The sequence below is a fragment of the Pieris rapae genome, chromosome 22 (genome assembly GCF_905147795.1).
Source record: "Pieris rapae chromosome 22, ilPieRapa1.1, whole genome shotgun sequence".
NCBI classification, from domain to species: Eukaryota; Metazoa; Arthropoda; class Insecta; order Lepidoptera; family Pieridae; genus Pieris; species Pieris rapae.
The window spans coordinates 6,387,983-6,405,814 of NC_059530.1; the positions used below are offsets into that span (position 1 = coordinate 6,387,983).

The following is a 17,832-nucleotide window of genomic DNA, read 5'->3' on the forward strand; positions in this document are numbered from 1 at the left end:
GTTTTGGTCCAAAACTAATATGAGTACACAATAATTAGCTTGTATTATATATGTGATGTGAATGTTTATAATTGATGATTTTAATTGAAGATTTTTACGCCATACCTAGCTGACATCTGAAATTATTTGTTTAGTCTAATCTACATTGAATTTATATCTATGCTAGCTGACCTGGCAAACATCGTTCTGCCATGTATATCATTTATAATAAGAATAGGGGTTGATCGTAGAGGGTTGAAAATTTAGGGTTATATGTATTTTTTGATACAGTTGAAAAAAAAATTAAAAAATATCTAAAAATAAAAAAAAATATATTTATTATATTTTTATTTGGATAGTTTTTGGATTCTACATTTACTATTAAATTCACTTTATATTATAGAAAATATATTTTCCAAGTGAAGTTATAGGATAATTATATATTAAAGTCTTAAATAATCTTTTTATAATCGCATCAGTTTGAATTATCTTCTTAACTATAAAGGGAATCTATATATAATATTTTACGAATAGTATTAACGCTACAGTAATATTATCTTATTAATCATATTAGTGATATTTTTAGTTAGAGATCTATATATAAAATATATTATAGTACAAATATTTAAAGAAATATAAAACTTTAATCCCAATTACATGTGGTATAATTTGTTCCAAAAAATAGAGAAATTACTTTAAAAATATTATAATCTTGCTATAAGCAGTTATTTATTTTAAACTCCTATATCATAATGTAATACTCAAAAAGGCATACGAAAATTAATAAAATTAAAAATATTTCTACTCAAAACAAAACATCTCCCTATCTTTTGGAACACCGTCATTTGTTTCAAAGTATCATTGTTCCCATTAATTTTATTATAAAAATAATCTTTTGAATAAAAATTCTAACTATAAATTGACTAGATTGATTATAATTGGCACCAATTAATTAACAGAACAGAACAGAAAAATTATCTAATATTATACAAAATGCAAGCCGAATTTTCGATGCGACGCGAATGCAAAGAGAAATTACGACTAAGTTTAAATGTTGGAGAAAATCGAAATAGGCAGTCATATCTATTTGCTCTATTTCTAAGAAAATCCAGTAGTGCTACAACACTATTCTGGCTACAGTGCCGGTACTCTTAATCCTAATAGCGATCACGTATTTACTAGTAATAGTTCTTTCAAAATCCGTAGCGCTGTGGGAGTTAAAGTAACAGCGGAGGTTGTATTCTCTTCTTTAATCATTTTGAAAGCCTTCATAGGAAAGTAGCAGATGTTACATTAAAAATAAATAAACTTAAATGGGTGGGAAAGAAGAATAGAAAAGTCGAAACCAGAAAATACTGAACTGTTGTCCAAGGGAAAACAGAAAGAAAGTTGAGATGATGGATAAACCAGATTAAGGAAATGTGGTATATGGTAGAGAGTGGCGCAGTGCAGGAATAGTGGGATTTGAACAAGGAAAGAGAGAAGTCGGCGTCGATATGGTATACCGTTGGCATGATCAAATTAAGACAGTTATGGATCTCAATATTACTAATGGATTGAAACAAGCTGAGCATAGAGTGCTGTGAAGACAGCAAGTCGTCTTATCGGTTATCGGGAACTACCCTCAGTAGAAGAAAACGAAAAAGAAAATACATTAACTGACTCCAAGGTTACACCGTCAGCGCTACGGCCTTGCAAGAACTAGAGGATACATAGCAATATTAAAGTCAGATGACAAACTTCGTGCTACAATCTACTCGCATCTGCCAAAGAACTGTAGCGTAATCTATCGTATCATTATTGAAACTAGAAATGAACTAAATTATTATAATAATTAAGATTTTAAAGAGTTCATCAATTTTGAAATGAAGAAACCTATTGTAACGCTACCCCGATTAATGTTTTGTTATATGATACAAGTAGAGCGGCGACTGTTTTAATGATTTTAAACCTTTTAGATCTAGACCTCAGATTTCTGGATCTGTTTCACGATCATTACCGTGACCTGAGGAATGAGGCTGGATTCGGTTGCTTAGAATTAGCATTATCACTAGAGTGACCCTACATCTCTACGCAACGCCAAGGGATCTAGCCACTCGAAAAGAGATTGGTTGTAGACGATTCGATCTGCTCTTTGTTGAAGAAGAAAAATCAAGAGCCAGGAGCTGGTACTGGGGAGAGTAATTAGTTTCAATTGGTATCATTAAAGGGGATAGTGCACCTAGTAGTTGCTTAATTTCCCGTCTTCCTTCACTTACATATCACTCTCTAACAGGCCGGGTCTTCGTTCAATTAGCGCAATTTCCTCCGGTTCCCTCGAACTGCCAGCTATAAAGTCGTCGTTCATTCTCAGTAATTCGACTTCAACACCAACTTCGTCTTTATCGACCGCTGTCCTGCTAGGATAGCGGTCTAGCTCTTGTCAGGTGGCCTGTATTTCAGCCAGCTCGTGGTCCTCCTCGTGCAGACTCTTCTCCGCAAGTCTGAAGCTCTCCAGGAACTCGTTGAGATCAACCAAACCATCCTTATTGATGTCCATTAAGCGGCAGATGTCGACTAATTGCTCTTGGGTTAGTGGATTTGGCATGTATTTCCCGATCAGTTGGCACGCCTCGGAAAATTCTTCCAGCGTTATGTAGCCTGTTAAAAGGATATTGGTTCAGATATGTTTGCGAGAATGTGCTAGAATATCAAACTAAAATCTTTCTGAATGTAAGCGTTAAATTCGTTAACGAAGCTTATGAAATAAAGAAAATAGTTTGCTTTGTCTAAAAGATACAGAGGGCATGATCACCAATTACAAAAGAGCTTATGAAAATCAAACAAACATTGAACAATTTCCTTAGAGTACAGAGCCAAATATAAAAAAAACGAAACATAAAAAGTAAGTTTATTCTTACAATGTGTTAAATTATAATTTTATAAAAACATAACTGAAACAACACCACAAACTAATTTTGGACTTGACAAATCAAAAAATTCACACATAATATAATACCTTAAGAAGTCTACGCGTTATAAGTGGGAAATACCGCGTTATAGAGGGGACAACTGTATATTTAGAGTGTCGCTAAAGGAACAAAATAAATTTTATCTCTGCAGTAAATAAATTATCCGCCCCATTTTATTAAATCAAATCTACGCGGATCTCCACTTGATGTCAATTTCTGTCGGCTCCGCAATAAAACGACAGAAAACACTTAACTCAATATTGTCAGAAACTTTTAAGATATTTATTTTGTAACTGGCTGGTGGATTATGTGGAGAAAAGTAGGTTAGCTCATCTCCTATAAATAATGTTTTAAAATGTCTACGATATGATTTAATTTAATGGTTTCATTCTAGTAATAATAAGAAAAAGGAATGGCGTGTTTTGCTTGCTGGTTGGTAACTCAAAGAAAAAAAAAATATCGAGATAGAACCGATTTTAATGATATATAAGTTGTGGTAATTAAAATTAATATTATATATTAATATTATCAAATTCAGTTAAAGTAATTATTTCCTTTTTAATATAATTTTAGCACACAACACGACGTGCTGATTTTTATTATTTATTATATTATATATATATATATATATATATTGGTTTTCCTTAAACCAAAACTAAAGGCAATGTTGAACCTATGTATGACCTCAGAGTTCTAAGTACCTATCTGTGAAATGACATCACAATAGTGTACAAGTTGTCTCTATCATTGAGTAACCAAACAAAAACACGTCATTCCTTAAAAATGTCCAGTAAAAGTCTCTTAAACGAAAATAAGAACATTAGTTAACTGAGTTTTGCGATATCTTACCTGAGTTGTCTTTGTCCAAAATCTTGAATATTGTTTCCAGACTTTGCTTGTTCTTATAAAGAGTTTCGGCGACTGTTTGCGTATCAGATTTGCGACCGAATTTCTGAAATGGAGATATAATGTATCGTTAATCGAAAGGGACTTTTATCCATTTTAACTTAAGGCTATCAACGAAGACAGTAGATCGCTTTAGATGTACTCTCATATTGGTGTGCGACTCTCAAAACTACGGTCCACAAAGGACTATTATATAATATAATATATATGTATATATATAAAATAAAAAATATAAAATAATAATAGATAGCCCAGATCAAAAAAACGACGATGTCAGGCACAGATGGCTAAAGATCAGAGAATTATACTAAATTCTAAGATTGATCACAAGGGTTCTAATACTGGATTTTTTTTGGAGCCAATCCACGTTGATCGAAAATGGAAAAAATAAACGAAACTAAATTTAAAATTCAAGACCATGAAATGAAGCTTTCCCAAAATAATATATATATCTAACTCATACTCAGTTTTATATCATATATAACTCTAAGATGAGTAATTCAGTTTAAATATACAAAATAAGGGAACAAGATTCTTCTATCAAAAGAAATATTCAATTTTTTCTAATGATTTTTGATAAAAAGCTTTGTATGGAAACCTCATTTTAGCACTCAGGGCGTTGATATTATTGTGTGAAATGGAAAAATGTCCAATTGAAACGAACAATATAAAATTAAATTAATCATTGTTATAAATAATGAGCTAATTATTACAATTTAAATTTATTTGCTTGGGAGGCATCTATTTACAGTGTAGAACGCCCTGAACCGTAGAAATCACCCGGCTTTGGTTGGTTTAGCTTGTATTCCATACAATGATATACATAGCGTTCCACCAAATCTAGGCTTCAGAATTCTGCATACGTTTCGTAATCATTTATCTGAATAGGCCAAAGTATGTGATCAGCTTTCAGTGCCTCAAAGACGCCGTCGACTTTTTGATCGCATACCTGTCACCTTATCATGTTTTCACCAAACTATCAAATAGTTTAATGTATACATAGAGTCCATTGGTGAATAGACTGTATGTATCAGAGATGAGAGTCGTACGCCAACACTTCACAAATTCAAAATTGATAGACTTAATTAGCTAATTTAAATTTGACAAATAAGACTTAATTAAATTACTTTGTTAGAATTTGTGATCTTTTTTGATCCTATTAAATCTAAATTTATACTAAGGGCCTGTTTCACAATGTCCGGATAAGTTCCAAATATGCTATTTGTTGCTTATTTGTAGGATAAAGAGTATTTTTGCGTTTCACGACTGTCAGATAGCGCTATACGTTATGAAATGTGAAGTATCTTATTTGGAACTTTTATCTTTCGAATAATTTATGTGTGGCATAGCTATTTGGCACTTTATCCATACATTGTGAAACAGGCCCTAAACGTTTTGATTATAAACCATCTGAAAAGATTATTAGTATATACTTACATTAGCAGACAAATCAAATGTGTCCATATATCTCACTCGCCTCGTCTCTGGGTCGGTCCTCACAAGTTTATCTTTCAACATCCGCCATGGAAGTCCTAAATGCGTCGTTTGCTCCATTGCCGTGCACCAGTCGCTTATAGATATGAAACCTAATGAAGATGAATTAAGTAATATGTATTAGGAAATAAATGTGAATATATTGTGGTCTACTCGATTGTTAGGAAGTTCCATGGTCTAGCGTCTTCTTAAGTTCTATCATTTTCACGCATGTAAATGCTTACTAGCATTTTTTCATACGTATTTGATTAATCTCGTTTTAACTTATGATTTTTGAGAATAAAACTAAAGAAAAACTATTTATTCAATCAGATCATATTTCATTTCAACTCAACTAAATGACAAATAGACCTGTCATTTATTACTAACGAAACAAAATAATAGTAATCAATAAAGAAAAATAACAATGAATTATGGTAGGAAATAAAGATATAAGGTACATTTCAAGTATGCTCAGCATAATATGGAGCAGACGTCTACAGCGTTGGTCTGCCAGAGACCACAACAGTTAGTTTGCGCCTCAGACGCAAAAAAATAATGTCATAATAATTATAGTACAAAAAATCATAGAAAAAGTAAAAACCTAACAGTGTAAATAAATAAGATACTCAATCAATCAATCAATCAAAATATCTTTATTCATATAGGTAAACAAGTACACTTTTGAACGTAAAAAAAAATAAATAAATTGTAAATTTACATTTACTACCAGTTCGAAAGTCAAGTAGTGTGTGTAAAAAAATAAGAATATTTGTTACTTAAAACTACTCAAAGAAATATGTTAATTAAGGCTAGTTAAGGCTTGAAAACTAGATTTCGAGGGATTTGTGTTGAGTAATTAGATGTACATTATAAGTAAACGAAAATTCTAAAAATTTATTACTGCCTAAGAATATATACTAACAAACTTAAACAGCTTCTATAACGTAATTAATTGCCGACAAAGGGCGTGTTTCACAATGTATGGATAAAGTGCCAAATAGCTATGCAACACATAAATTATTCGAAAGATAAAAGTTCCGAATAAGATTCTTGGCATTTCATGACGTATAGCGCTATCTGACAGTCGTGACACGCAAAAATACTGTTTATCCTACAAATAAGTAACAAATAGCTTATTTGGAACTTATCCGGACATTGTGAAACAGGCCCTAAGTATTATTAAAATGCTCTTTTAAATAATCGATACTACGATCGAGTGAACGTCAATAAAGTTATATAACTACTAATGAATCCCACTTAGCGTATTTGTGTAAACTACTGAACTTATGTGTAGTAAAAAAGTACGCCAAAATAAGTGTTACAATTTAACTATTCGGTTGAGTGTTCGACTAAAAGATAAATCACTATATTTTATTTCTGTATCTGTTTCTTAATAATTGGAGTATTTAATAGGCAAATAGGTCTCTTGTGTCGACACGCTAACATATTTTTCGGTCTAAGGCAAGTAATTACGATGTATTTCTTCGTCGTTCAAGCGAATGTTAAATACGAATATAACAATAATAGGTGCATTGTTAAATGCTGTTCTATTTACTTTAGAAAACTCAAAGAAATGATAACAAAGTATTATGAACAAACAACAAGCAAAATTGTTTACATTGCAACTAGTCTGTACTTTAACGTTTGCAAAATTAATTAATTAGGAAAATAACAGATCTGTTATCATGCTGAAAAAATATTTTCTAGATTCAAATTATTCCCTAGAAACTCTAAAGCATATCTAGTGGGAGACTAAACACACAGAGAGATAATAAAAAACTATGAACTTTAAAATATTAATATTAAGTCAAATGGACGGTTTTTATTGTTTATTAAACTGAATTATAGTTAAAATAGTGGGTGTTGTGCTAATCATTTTAAACTATTTTTATAAGTATGCATTGCAATGTGCTGGACACACAGGGTTGAAAGTGCCACCAGGGAAAAGAAAGAGAGAAGAATATTGGGAGAAAAGTGCTCAAGATAGAGAGAGATGGAGCCAGTTGGAAGAGGCCTATACTTTTTAAGAGGTTCACAAAAACAGCTATAAATATGAATTAATGTTTCAAGGAATAAATGAGGCTTAATTATTATTAAACCAGTGTTTGCCACCAAGGGGCGAGGGGGGGCTATTCGAAAATTCCTTAAAGTTATTTGGAATTTGAATTTCAGTATTACGTTATGTTTTTAATTTAATAACAATATCCTTAATCTAAATAATAACCTCGTATATCAAAATAAACACTTATTTTCTATTATTCCACTCTTATTCCACTTGTATAATCTAAACCAAGGACTTATTTATTTATTATAATATTATCTTCACGACCATTGACGAAATGCAACATATCGTTTCCGGTAATATTTGGACATACGAGTTAATCATTCTACAGTAACTATATCCTATATACCTATCATTTAACAAGAGAGTGAGTAAGAGTTAATAAACAATTTTTATATACAAATTTGAACTTTGATATTTGAAGGCAAAACGTTTTTTTTTTACGGGAAACACGGCTTTAATCGGAAAGTTTTTAATGAGTTATCACCCGTTGCAAGCATAAAAGATATTGAAAATAAAATTTAAATATCAATAGTGAAAGTAAGGCTCGGTCGTGGCTAAATTCATTCATAAAATTAAGGCAAAAATTTTGCCTAATCTACATAAGCCCTCTTCAAGTTAAAATCCATCATTCATAATATTCACAGATACCCTTATTAACGATAGCGAAAGCCTTTGTCCTAAAGTTGATAAATGTTACGGAAATTTATTAAGTAACGCGTGGGAGTGACGATTCAGATCGCCCCCATGAAGGGCATTCTAAATTCAAAAGATCCACTTTGCGAGGACTTATCGCTTACCTTAAAGACAATTTGCAAACTGAGATCGTAGCGATATTTTCGCGAAGATTATTTTTAGATTTTTTGTTTTCAAACTTCGTACGTTCTTCGTACGTTAAGGGTCTTTTTTTATAGAACAGGGGCTAAACGGGCTGGAGGCTCACCTGATGTTAAGTGATACCGCCGCCCATGGACTCTATGATGTGATCAGTTCAGATCCATACTTTGTGTTCAGATTTCATTTGAACGAGAATGAACAGCTCACAGGAATAATATTATGTATGTGTGTTAGTAGTATTTAAGATGATCACACAACCTTGAACCTTTGCTCCTGCTCTGCTGTGTTCGTCTCTTGCCTTTGGTCTCTTGGCGTTGTCCCGTACTCGTTTATATATTCATAATGTATGTGTTAGGGTACATCTGTAGGTCTTAGGGATCCCTAGGGTTGTTATCATCTTACTCTCTCTCTCTCTCTCTTCTCACCCAAGCGTTATATTTAATAATAATAATGTTTAACTAAACATTTCACAGTCCACTAGCAAGCTTTGTGAAGAACATGGCCTCAGCGGGTCTTAGCGCTAATAAAAGATTTCTTCTAGCCTAGTATAAAAATAAAAATTAAATACCTACTGACGGTAAAGCTGAATAAATATATACAATAAACCATAAATTTACATACATAAAATCTAAACAATTTTTTTTAATAATACTATTATCAAAAACTAGCTGAACTGGCAAACGACGTTTTGCCATGTATATCATTTATGGTTATTGTGCCTCACTCGATATAGATAGGTATAGTGTGTCGCGGACTTTTTTGTAGATATTTATAAGATCTACAATTACTTAAAATATTTTATGGTTCTATCTTTAATAGTCTAGGCAGGGTACGCAAAATAAGTAACTTTTTTGGATGATTTCTTACACCTTGTGTCCGAGAAACCCTAATATTTTACGGAACCCTATTTTTGTTCAAAATTAAATATAGCCTATATTACTCGTGGATAATGTAGCTTTCGAATGGTGAAATAATTTTTAAAATCGGTCCAGTAGTTTATGAGCCTATTCATTACAAACAAACAAACAAAGTTTTCCTCTTTATAATATTAGTGTAGATGTAAAGACTAATCTTAGGGTTAATTAGTCATCAATATATACATATATGTATATACGAGTATATTATGTAACTAATTAGGGGCTGATTAGGTATTGGGTAAGCAGATTTACAGCAATTTATCCCACTTTTGCCAGTAAACGTAAGCAAAGCTCTCAAAATTGATAGTACATAAACATTATTTTTTGTAGGACTCTCCGAAAATGCATCTCGTTTTCGTTGACGTAATCACCAAATAAGGAAATCAAAGACAGAGCATCTTTGAATCCGCGCGTAATGGTCCCAGAAAAAATAGGATTACCAGTAAGCCGGGTGAAATATTGTGACAAACGGAAATTTAAGTATACTGGCAGAATTAGTAAGAAAACAAAAGCTAGTGTATATGTCTCCTACCTAATCGGTTCATATACACCGCACTTCCACTTGAAACGTATTAGCGTTTGAGTGCAATACATGAGAGGGTAATTAAATCTGAGTGGATTACAACGATGAATATAACGAGACTGAAAAAATAATGCAATTTCTAAAAAGTTTCAGATTTTAATTGAAAATAACGTTATTGTTTAACGCAATAAATAATAGTAACATTTGTATAGTATAATAATTAAACAATATGCTCAAGACTCAGTAATCCAGTATCTTTAAGAAAAACATGTATTTAAGAAATAAAAAATATATATTAGTAGTTTATATGTATATATAAACTACTAAATCGATTTCAATCATTTTTGCACATCTTACATTGCAGCTTACATATAAATATAATTCTACTGTACGTGTGTCCTCTTAAACTGCAGGACAATGTCTGTCGTGTCTATTAGTATTATATATGTCGCAGGCTTTGTAGTTTAACAACAATCAAAACTACATTAATATCAAATGAATTAAGATTTATTTTGAATTTATCTCGACAAACTGTCATTTAGTATGAATTAAACTTAAAATCAAAGCAATCACAGTAAATAAACTTAAGACATACCACAATTCTCTGGATCCATACTTCGGAAGGTACCCTCCAACTGCCGTCGCGCCATCACAATATGACTATGAAGCTCCCGCATAGCCGAGGATTCCACTAGCCCAACCCTCTGCCTGAATGTCAACCGCCTGGTGCGCGATACAGCCGCGGTGTACTGCACGAACTGTCGCTCCAAAGCATTGCCGCATAGCTTCAAATATGCGCCCTTGTTTGAACCTATCTCGTAGTAGTTCGATGCTGAGAATATTGTTATTACCTGCAACAAATAAGATATTCTATAGGTCTGTTTTTCTGCCCAATTATGAACCTAAACGAATTCACTAATACTTATACTTTGTAGCCAGTTGGAACATTAAACCAATCTCACTTTGTTTAGTAAATGTCAAAAAGCAATTGCCTTATTCAGGAATCTTAAATAATAATAAAAGAACACGACGTCATTTGTTTTATTATAATGGCGACACCACGCAACACCATAGACATATTACAGGGTGTAAGATGTCTTATGCCAAAGTTTTTTTGCAATCATTAATCTCAATTATTCTATGAAATAGTATATAACAACAGTGGCGCCGGGACTCTCTAGGTATGACTATCTGTATCTGTTTCGTGCACGCATAGGATCAGTCTTCTGTGCCTGACAATGATAAATGATAAAGTGTACTTTATCTTATACACGCCGGTTCCTTCACGATATTTTCCTTCGCCGTACGGACCATTGGTCCAGCCGGAGGTCCAACGACACCAAGAAAAGTCTCGTTATGGGTAAACATCAAAAGATTGTCAAATGTTACTCATTTGTAGAGTTTTGCGCTGTTCTGTACAAATCTTTTATATTTCCTATTTTGCCCCATAATTAATTAAAAATACGCTCACGTTTCCATCGTGCAGCAACTCGTACCCTCCTGGCTTGCATTCATGGCTCCGGACGATGAAGCTCAATTTATTCTTCTGCAGAAAACTGACCGTCACATCTGGACCGAAGTATGTGCCAGCACCGCGGAGAGCGTTGGCGACACAACCTCCCGTTGTTTGCGGATCCGACCACAATATGTCGAACACCTGCAAATCCAAAACAAATATTTACTTATGTATTTAGTTGAATGGATCCAATCTGTCCAAAACCTATCAAAATCAATTTCTTATGTTTTTTCATAGTTTCACTCAGTATTATTATATATGTATTATATATCTTATTGATTACTGCCAATATTTAAATGTAATATTCGTTTTTATAGAACAAGCGTGAAGCAGGCTCATCAAATTTTAAGTTCGTTCCCGGCTTTTTAGAGTTGGTACGCTATTTACGGAAATAATGGGCATCTAGTTCCACATACAAAAACAAAAACTGCCTTAAAATCGCTCAGTTGTGGAACGACGAACCCTGAGGTTATACGGGTGTAATTTCTAATTCTGCCTCGATGGTGAAACTCAGCTGCAGGTATAAACAACGCCTCTGAACACTCTCCATGGTAAATACGGTAGAAGATGCAGAATGATCCCACATTTCTGTGATCAACTCACAGAATCAAGATCAGATCAAGTCATCTCACTTGGAAAGCGATAAACATTAGCAAAAATACAATAGTATTTTTTTTTGTTCTAATGGAAGAATTAAATATTATTATCCCTGCCATTTACCCGAAGGGGTACCCAAAGACGTACGTCTAATCGCGTGACAGTAATAAGTATGCGTATCATATCAAAGTATTCTATGGATTAAGATAATTCAATAATCGGCCTATAACGTGGGCTAGTATAATGTTACCACGCAAGACGTACACAATTATGTATAGTATGTTTAATAACATTCATTATAATAAGGCAAAGAAGGAATTTCTTTTCACGAGAGTTGAAAAAATCTTGGTAAATAATTGCGTCAGCAGAAAACCTTTTTATATTAGACCCGGTTCACTTTAAGTACTATACAGGGTTATTGATATTTCGGCGTATTCCCGTTAAGAGGTGACAGGGGGACCATTTTGAGTTATCATGTTTTTTAAAAAAAAATCAGTGGCCCTACAACCTCTTTAGGTCTTGGCCTCTGATTTCTGAATCTGTTTCATGATCATTTTTAAATCTAATGGGTAAGTAGGTGATCAGCCTCCAGTGCCTGACACACGTCGTCGACTTTTTGGGTCTAAGACGTGTCGGTTTCCTCACGATGTTTTCCTTCACCGTTCGAGCAAATGTTAAATGCGCACATAGAAAGAAACTCCATCGGTGCACAGCCGAGGGATCGAACCTACGATCTCAGGTGTGAGAGTCGCATGCTGAAGCCCCTAGGCCAAAATTCCTATGTTCATGTTTGTTAGTTTTCTTTAAAATAGGTAAAACAATGCATGAATAAAATTTAATTTTAAAAAGTATACATTTTAATAGTTTCTTCTGATTTATTAAAACGATTAATCACTGGTTAATTATTATAACGTCAATTACCAGTGCAAATTTAATTATGCGTGACGAGGCTAGGTGTTTTTATAGTATTTAACGTATTTAAACCATAAGTTTATAATGGTTAATGTTTAACTGGACTGGACTCTTCAACCACGTTATACTGCAGCTGATTAAATATTAAAACTGTCGACTTACATTTAAGTACCTAGATCATAATGTTTCATATCAACAATCTTCCATCGTACGCTTTCAGGCTATAAACGAAACTTTTTCATTTCAGTAATGTCCGTTATTAAAGTTTTTATGGTTGAGTTCACATTAAAGGCAATCGTATCTCAAATACACGAGAGAGAAGTTCAATACGATTCTCTTAAAATAATATTTCACGCTTCATGTTTGGAATCATCTGTTGTGTTTGGAGAATAGCATAACTGAAATGGCCCATCAAAAGAGAAATGGCTATTGTATTTCGTTTTAACGGCTAAATTAAAATATGAAGAGAGTGCTCTAACTTTCAATTTTAAGACTTTGAAAGTACGATTTTGTATATCCTACTATACACTTTTACTGGGTGGTGAGTAAACCAAGTGTTCTCCAAGAACTAGATTTCTACCTAGGGGAGTGCAACGGCAAAAGCCTAGGCAGTTTCCAAAACTAAGGGCCAAAACCAGACTGAAGACGTTACGCCTTCTGGATGACATTGACAATGTAAAGATAATGTATGAGTTTTTTGTCAAGCCGACAATATGCATAGCATCAATAGCATCGTGATATGTTGATCACAACGAATCTTAATACGTTTGTGTGCAATCGATGTTTCACTAGGATATGAGCTTTTTTGTTTTGTTTACTAAGCAATACTAACACACTAAGACTGAATTGTTACTCTAACAAAAGTTACTTGTACGTATATTATATTCATATTGATCTGAAATAAATAATTAATGAATTACGTGTCGACCAAGTGGCTTCAATATGCGTCTCTCATCCCGTAGCCCGTAGGTTCAATCCCCGGCTGTGCACTGATGGACGTTCTTCCTACGTGCGCTTTTAACAGCGTTAGGAAACCTATATAACATTTTATAACCTATCTCAAATCATTTTTGACCATCGGAGATAGACATCTTAAACCAAATATTAATAAAAGTGTACCAATAACGAACGGATTGTAATAGCCATCTCTAGTCATATGTGTTAAAAAACTAAATAATATATAAAAAATACGAATTCTTCACATAGGACGTAAATTCAACGCCCTTTGGCTGTCGACTGTCGCCCCAGTTACGTTTACATCATATAAAACGTTAATCAGCCTACGTAATTATCTATAATTACAGTAACCGTAGCTGACTTTTCACGCACCAAGTTTTTCTCTAAAACTTTTTTTATGAGGAAAACGAAGTGTTAGCCTAGTTAATATTCCCTCATACGGTAAACGAAGCCAGTATGCGTTAACCCAAAACGTCGATAGGTTGTGTCAAGGACAGAAGGCTGAACCTGCTTAGAGAAAATAATAACCACGAAAGAGATAGAGAAAGAGAGAGAGAGAAAGCTGAGGTCAAGTGTTCTACCTTACAAATGTTTTTGTTATCTTAATATATATAAATCTCCTGTCACGCCGTTTGTCCACGATGGACTTCTAAACTACTAAACCGATTTTAAATTAAATTAGCACACTGTGAGCAGTCGGGTCCAATTTAAGAGATAGGATAGCTTAGAGCTTTCATTATAGTCGCAATTTTATTTTATTGCAAATTATTTGTTTATAATTTGACACCACTCCAACAGATGGCGCTGTGTTAAAAGTACCAACGTTTCACATAAGCTATTTTACTTTCACATAAGTTCTCCTACCGTTTCCCTTGAATAGTTTACTATTATGTAATACAACAAAAACCTTAGCCACAGCAACGCTTGGCCGAGTCTGCTAGTACCTTACAAAACACGCACATTTGCACTATCAACATCCCCAATTAAGGGAACACTTTGAGAAGGAACTAGGCTGGCTTAATTAGCCAGGACAACGGACCTAATGAAAGTGCAGGAATTGTTTACACTATACACATACATACAAGGGCGCAGTATGGCCGCCCTTCCATATCATTTTCATTTATAATGTATCTATTTTGATAAATAACAGATATCAGGCCATACATCATGTTTATTCAGGCCATACAAATGCTTATTTATAAATTTACAGAAGCTGCTTAACTACAATTACATATGGTTACGACAAAACCTAAAGTATAAATTCCATTTGAAATAGAACTGAACTTATAATTAAAAAAATTGTTATAAAAATGTTGGTTTTGAATTCTGAAGGGGATTAAATGTATTAAACAAATGAAATATATATACAAGTTTTTGTATATATACGATGTTTACATTAGTCGATTTATTAGAAGTCGGGACATTGAATTAAAGCTGAATCTGAAACCGTTTCAATTCATATGTTAATAAGCAACTTATAAGCAACTAATTAGGATGTTATTAATTTGATTAAAATCCAAAGTACTATAATTGATAAAAAAAGAAAACTGTAATGAAACATTATGCAAACTACAACTTAATATTTTATAGAATATTTATAATGAACTCAAAGTCTTGTCGCTCCTTAAAATATTTCCTGTCACCCTCTTTGGTTAGGTGGAAAATGTCAACATTTTCATAATTTGTGTTATAGTTAGGTAAAACCAGAACAAGGCATATGGAACATTTTTTTTTTATAGAACCGGGGGCAAAAGGAGGCTCATCTGATGTTAAGTGATACCGCCGCCCATGGACACTCAATGTCAGAGGGCTTGCGAGCGTTGCCGGCCTTTTAAGAATTGGTACGCTCTTTTCTTGAAGGACCCTAAATCGAATTCTTTCGGAAATCCTTCAGTGTGCAGCTGGTTCAAAAAAGTGGTGGTGCGCGGCAAAAATTGACTCGAAAAACGCGCAGTTGTAGAAAGGCAGACATCGAAGTGATACGGGTGGAATTTCGTATTTTGCCTCGAAGTCCGATGATGAAACTCAGCTGCATTAATCCAAAAAACTCTGACCACCCTCCATGGTAAATGCGGTAGAAGATGCAGAGTGACCCCACATCTCTACCAAAGGATCAAGCCGCTCGGAGAGAGATTTGGTCGTCGACGATTCGAACCGCTCTTCGTTGAATACGGTCAAGTGGAAGGAGCTGGTACTGGGGAGCCCCATCCAGAGGTGAGAACAGTACTCCATATGGGGCCGAATTTGCGCTTCATATAGTAAATTGTAGTAGTCAGAGTATATAACAAACAGTAGGAAATAGAAGCAAAAATACTTTATAAAAATGAGAACGAGTGTAGCAATTTTCCGCCTTATCGCAATATAATAACACGATAATAATTGTGTTATAAGCGAGTAATTATCCTCAATCAAGGAGCTGTGCCCCACTTTGCCAGAAACGCCTCATAATATAATTTTGTTTATAATTTTCATTTTAAAGAGCTATTATTGATGAGCGACATTTATGCTATGACTGTGTTAGCGTTCTCTTAATTACATATTGGCATTGGCTGTAAAGATAATGTGTGTTTGTTTGAAATAAATAAATATATATATATATAGGACCGAAATTTTTATTTTGGGTTGAACTATTTGGAGTATCAGTCTTTTGTGCCTGACATGCGATGGTCAATGATAAGTTGGTTTCCTCACGAGGTGTTTTTTCATCCGTACAAGAGTGTTAAAAGCGCAAATTTACTGAAAGTTATTCAAGTGACATCAAGGATCCTTGCTTTTATCGCTGCTCTAGCATATAAACCTTGAATATTTAATACAATTCTCGTGTCACGATGTTTGTATTTCCTCCAAAATCGCTCGACGGATTTTCGTGAAATTTTGAGTGCATATTTTCCAACCTCCTTTAAACTGCCATTTTGGGTCTAATTTGAATAAAATATTTGATTTGAATACGTTTCAAAAAAAGCCTAAACAGATAATAAACGATTATAATCACGCGATTCAAACCCATGAATCACCAAGTTATTATACATTAACGCCCTTATCATGTCCCAAGAGTCTACACTAATATACAGTCTGTTATGGAAATGACAAGAATAGACTCCAATTGCTTAACGATGACGCAGCGTTTAATGTTGACCTAGAACGATTGTTATCATAGTCATGTATGAAAAATGAGCTTTGTATATATATATTTATATTATTATATATTTATATTATTATTTATATATATATTTTTTGGGCTATGGGACACCCATAAACGCCAGTCGTTGTCCATGGGCACCCATTTGTAGGGGGTGCATTGTCTTTGAGGGAGAAGTACAATCTAACTTTGAATAGTTGGAGATCGTACCTCTCTGAGAATACAGGAGTCGATTCCACAGTTCGTTAGTTGGCAAAAGAAAGTTCCATGTGAAACCGACTGTGGAAGTCCAAACATCAAGGTGTTGATGAAATTTTGCATTGGTACGGCTCGTACGGTGTTGAAACGAGGCAGGTAAAAATAATATTCTGCTCTAATCTCATTAAAATTTCTATTTGAGTCAGGTATTTACAAATTATATTTAATTTGAGTTTAAAGAGCGAAGAGATTGCATTATATCCGTCGCCAAAGGATTAGATTGCAGATAGAAGATCGATCGACTGCCATGGCCAATAATTATTAATCTCAGATTGAAAACAATCTGAGATTGTCGGGTTCGGGCGAAAGTCGAATTGGTTCGGAAATTTTTCAGTGAAAATTAGTGTCAATATTAAAAATATTTTTACTCAAACGTTCTTTAACTTGACCTTAACTTGGTGAGGCCAAGACTCTGTTTGCCTAGACTTACCAAGTTAATGTTAATTAGCATTACACAGGTACTAAGGTTTGCCTAGGATAAAAAGCTGTGGCCGCGAATAAAAAAAATACATGTAATCGAGTACTATTAAAATGATTACATTAAGTTTATGTTATTATATTTAATATTAGCACAGGATCTCCGACGGAGTGAAAGCCTCCAAATTCTTTTAAATCATATTTTGTTGAGGAACGTGAATAAAGAAAGTTTATTAACAAATATTTTACCTAGCTTCACAAAATACAAAAATGTACGCAAGCCGTAACTTCTAACATTCTTCTTCATGATTTCTACGTGAGCCACAATTTCAAATTTTTTTTTCAATTTATCCCTAATGGGAAAGGCAAAGGACTTTAGTCCATA

The 17,832-nt window shown here is 33.6% G+C and overlaps 1 protein-coding gene across 1 annotated transcript in view; it reads right to left on the bottom strand.

The window, feature by feature from the left end:
* Positions 1-590: 590 nt before the first annotated feature.
* Positions 591-17,832, bottom strand: part of LOC111001984 (serine/threonine-protein phosphatase rdgC) — a 90,648-nt gene continuing 73,406 nt past the window's right edge. The window contains exons 11-15 of the mRNA XM_045633237.1: positions 11,123-11,308; positions 10,247-10,502; positions 5,274-5,422; positions 3,780-3,882; positions 591-2,619 (exon numbers count right to left, since the gene is read on the bottom strand). Of these exons, the coding sequence (XP_045489193.1) occupies positions 2,402-2,619; positions 3,780-3,882; positions 5,274-5,422; positions 10,247-10,502; positions 11,123-11,308 (912 nt within the window). The 3' untranslated portion in view covers positions 591-2,401. The remainder of the gene's footprint in view (positions 2,620-3,779; positions 3,883-5,273; positions 5,423-10,246; positions 10,503-11,122; positions 11,309-17,832) is intronic.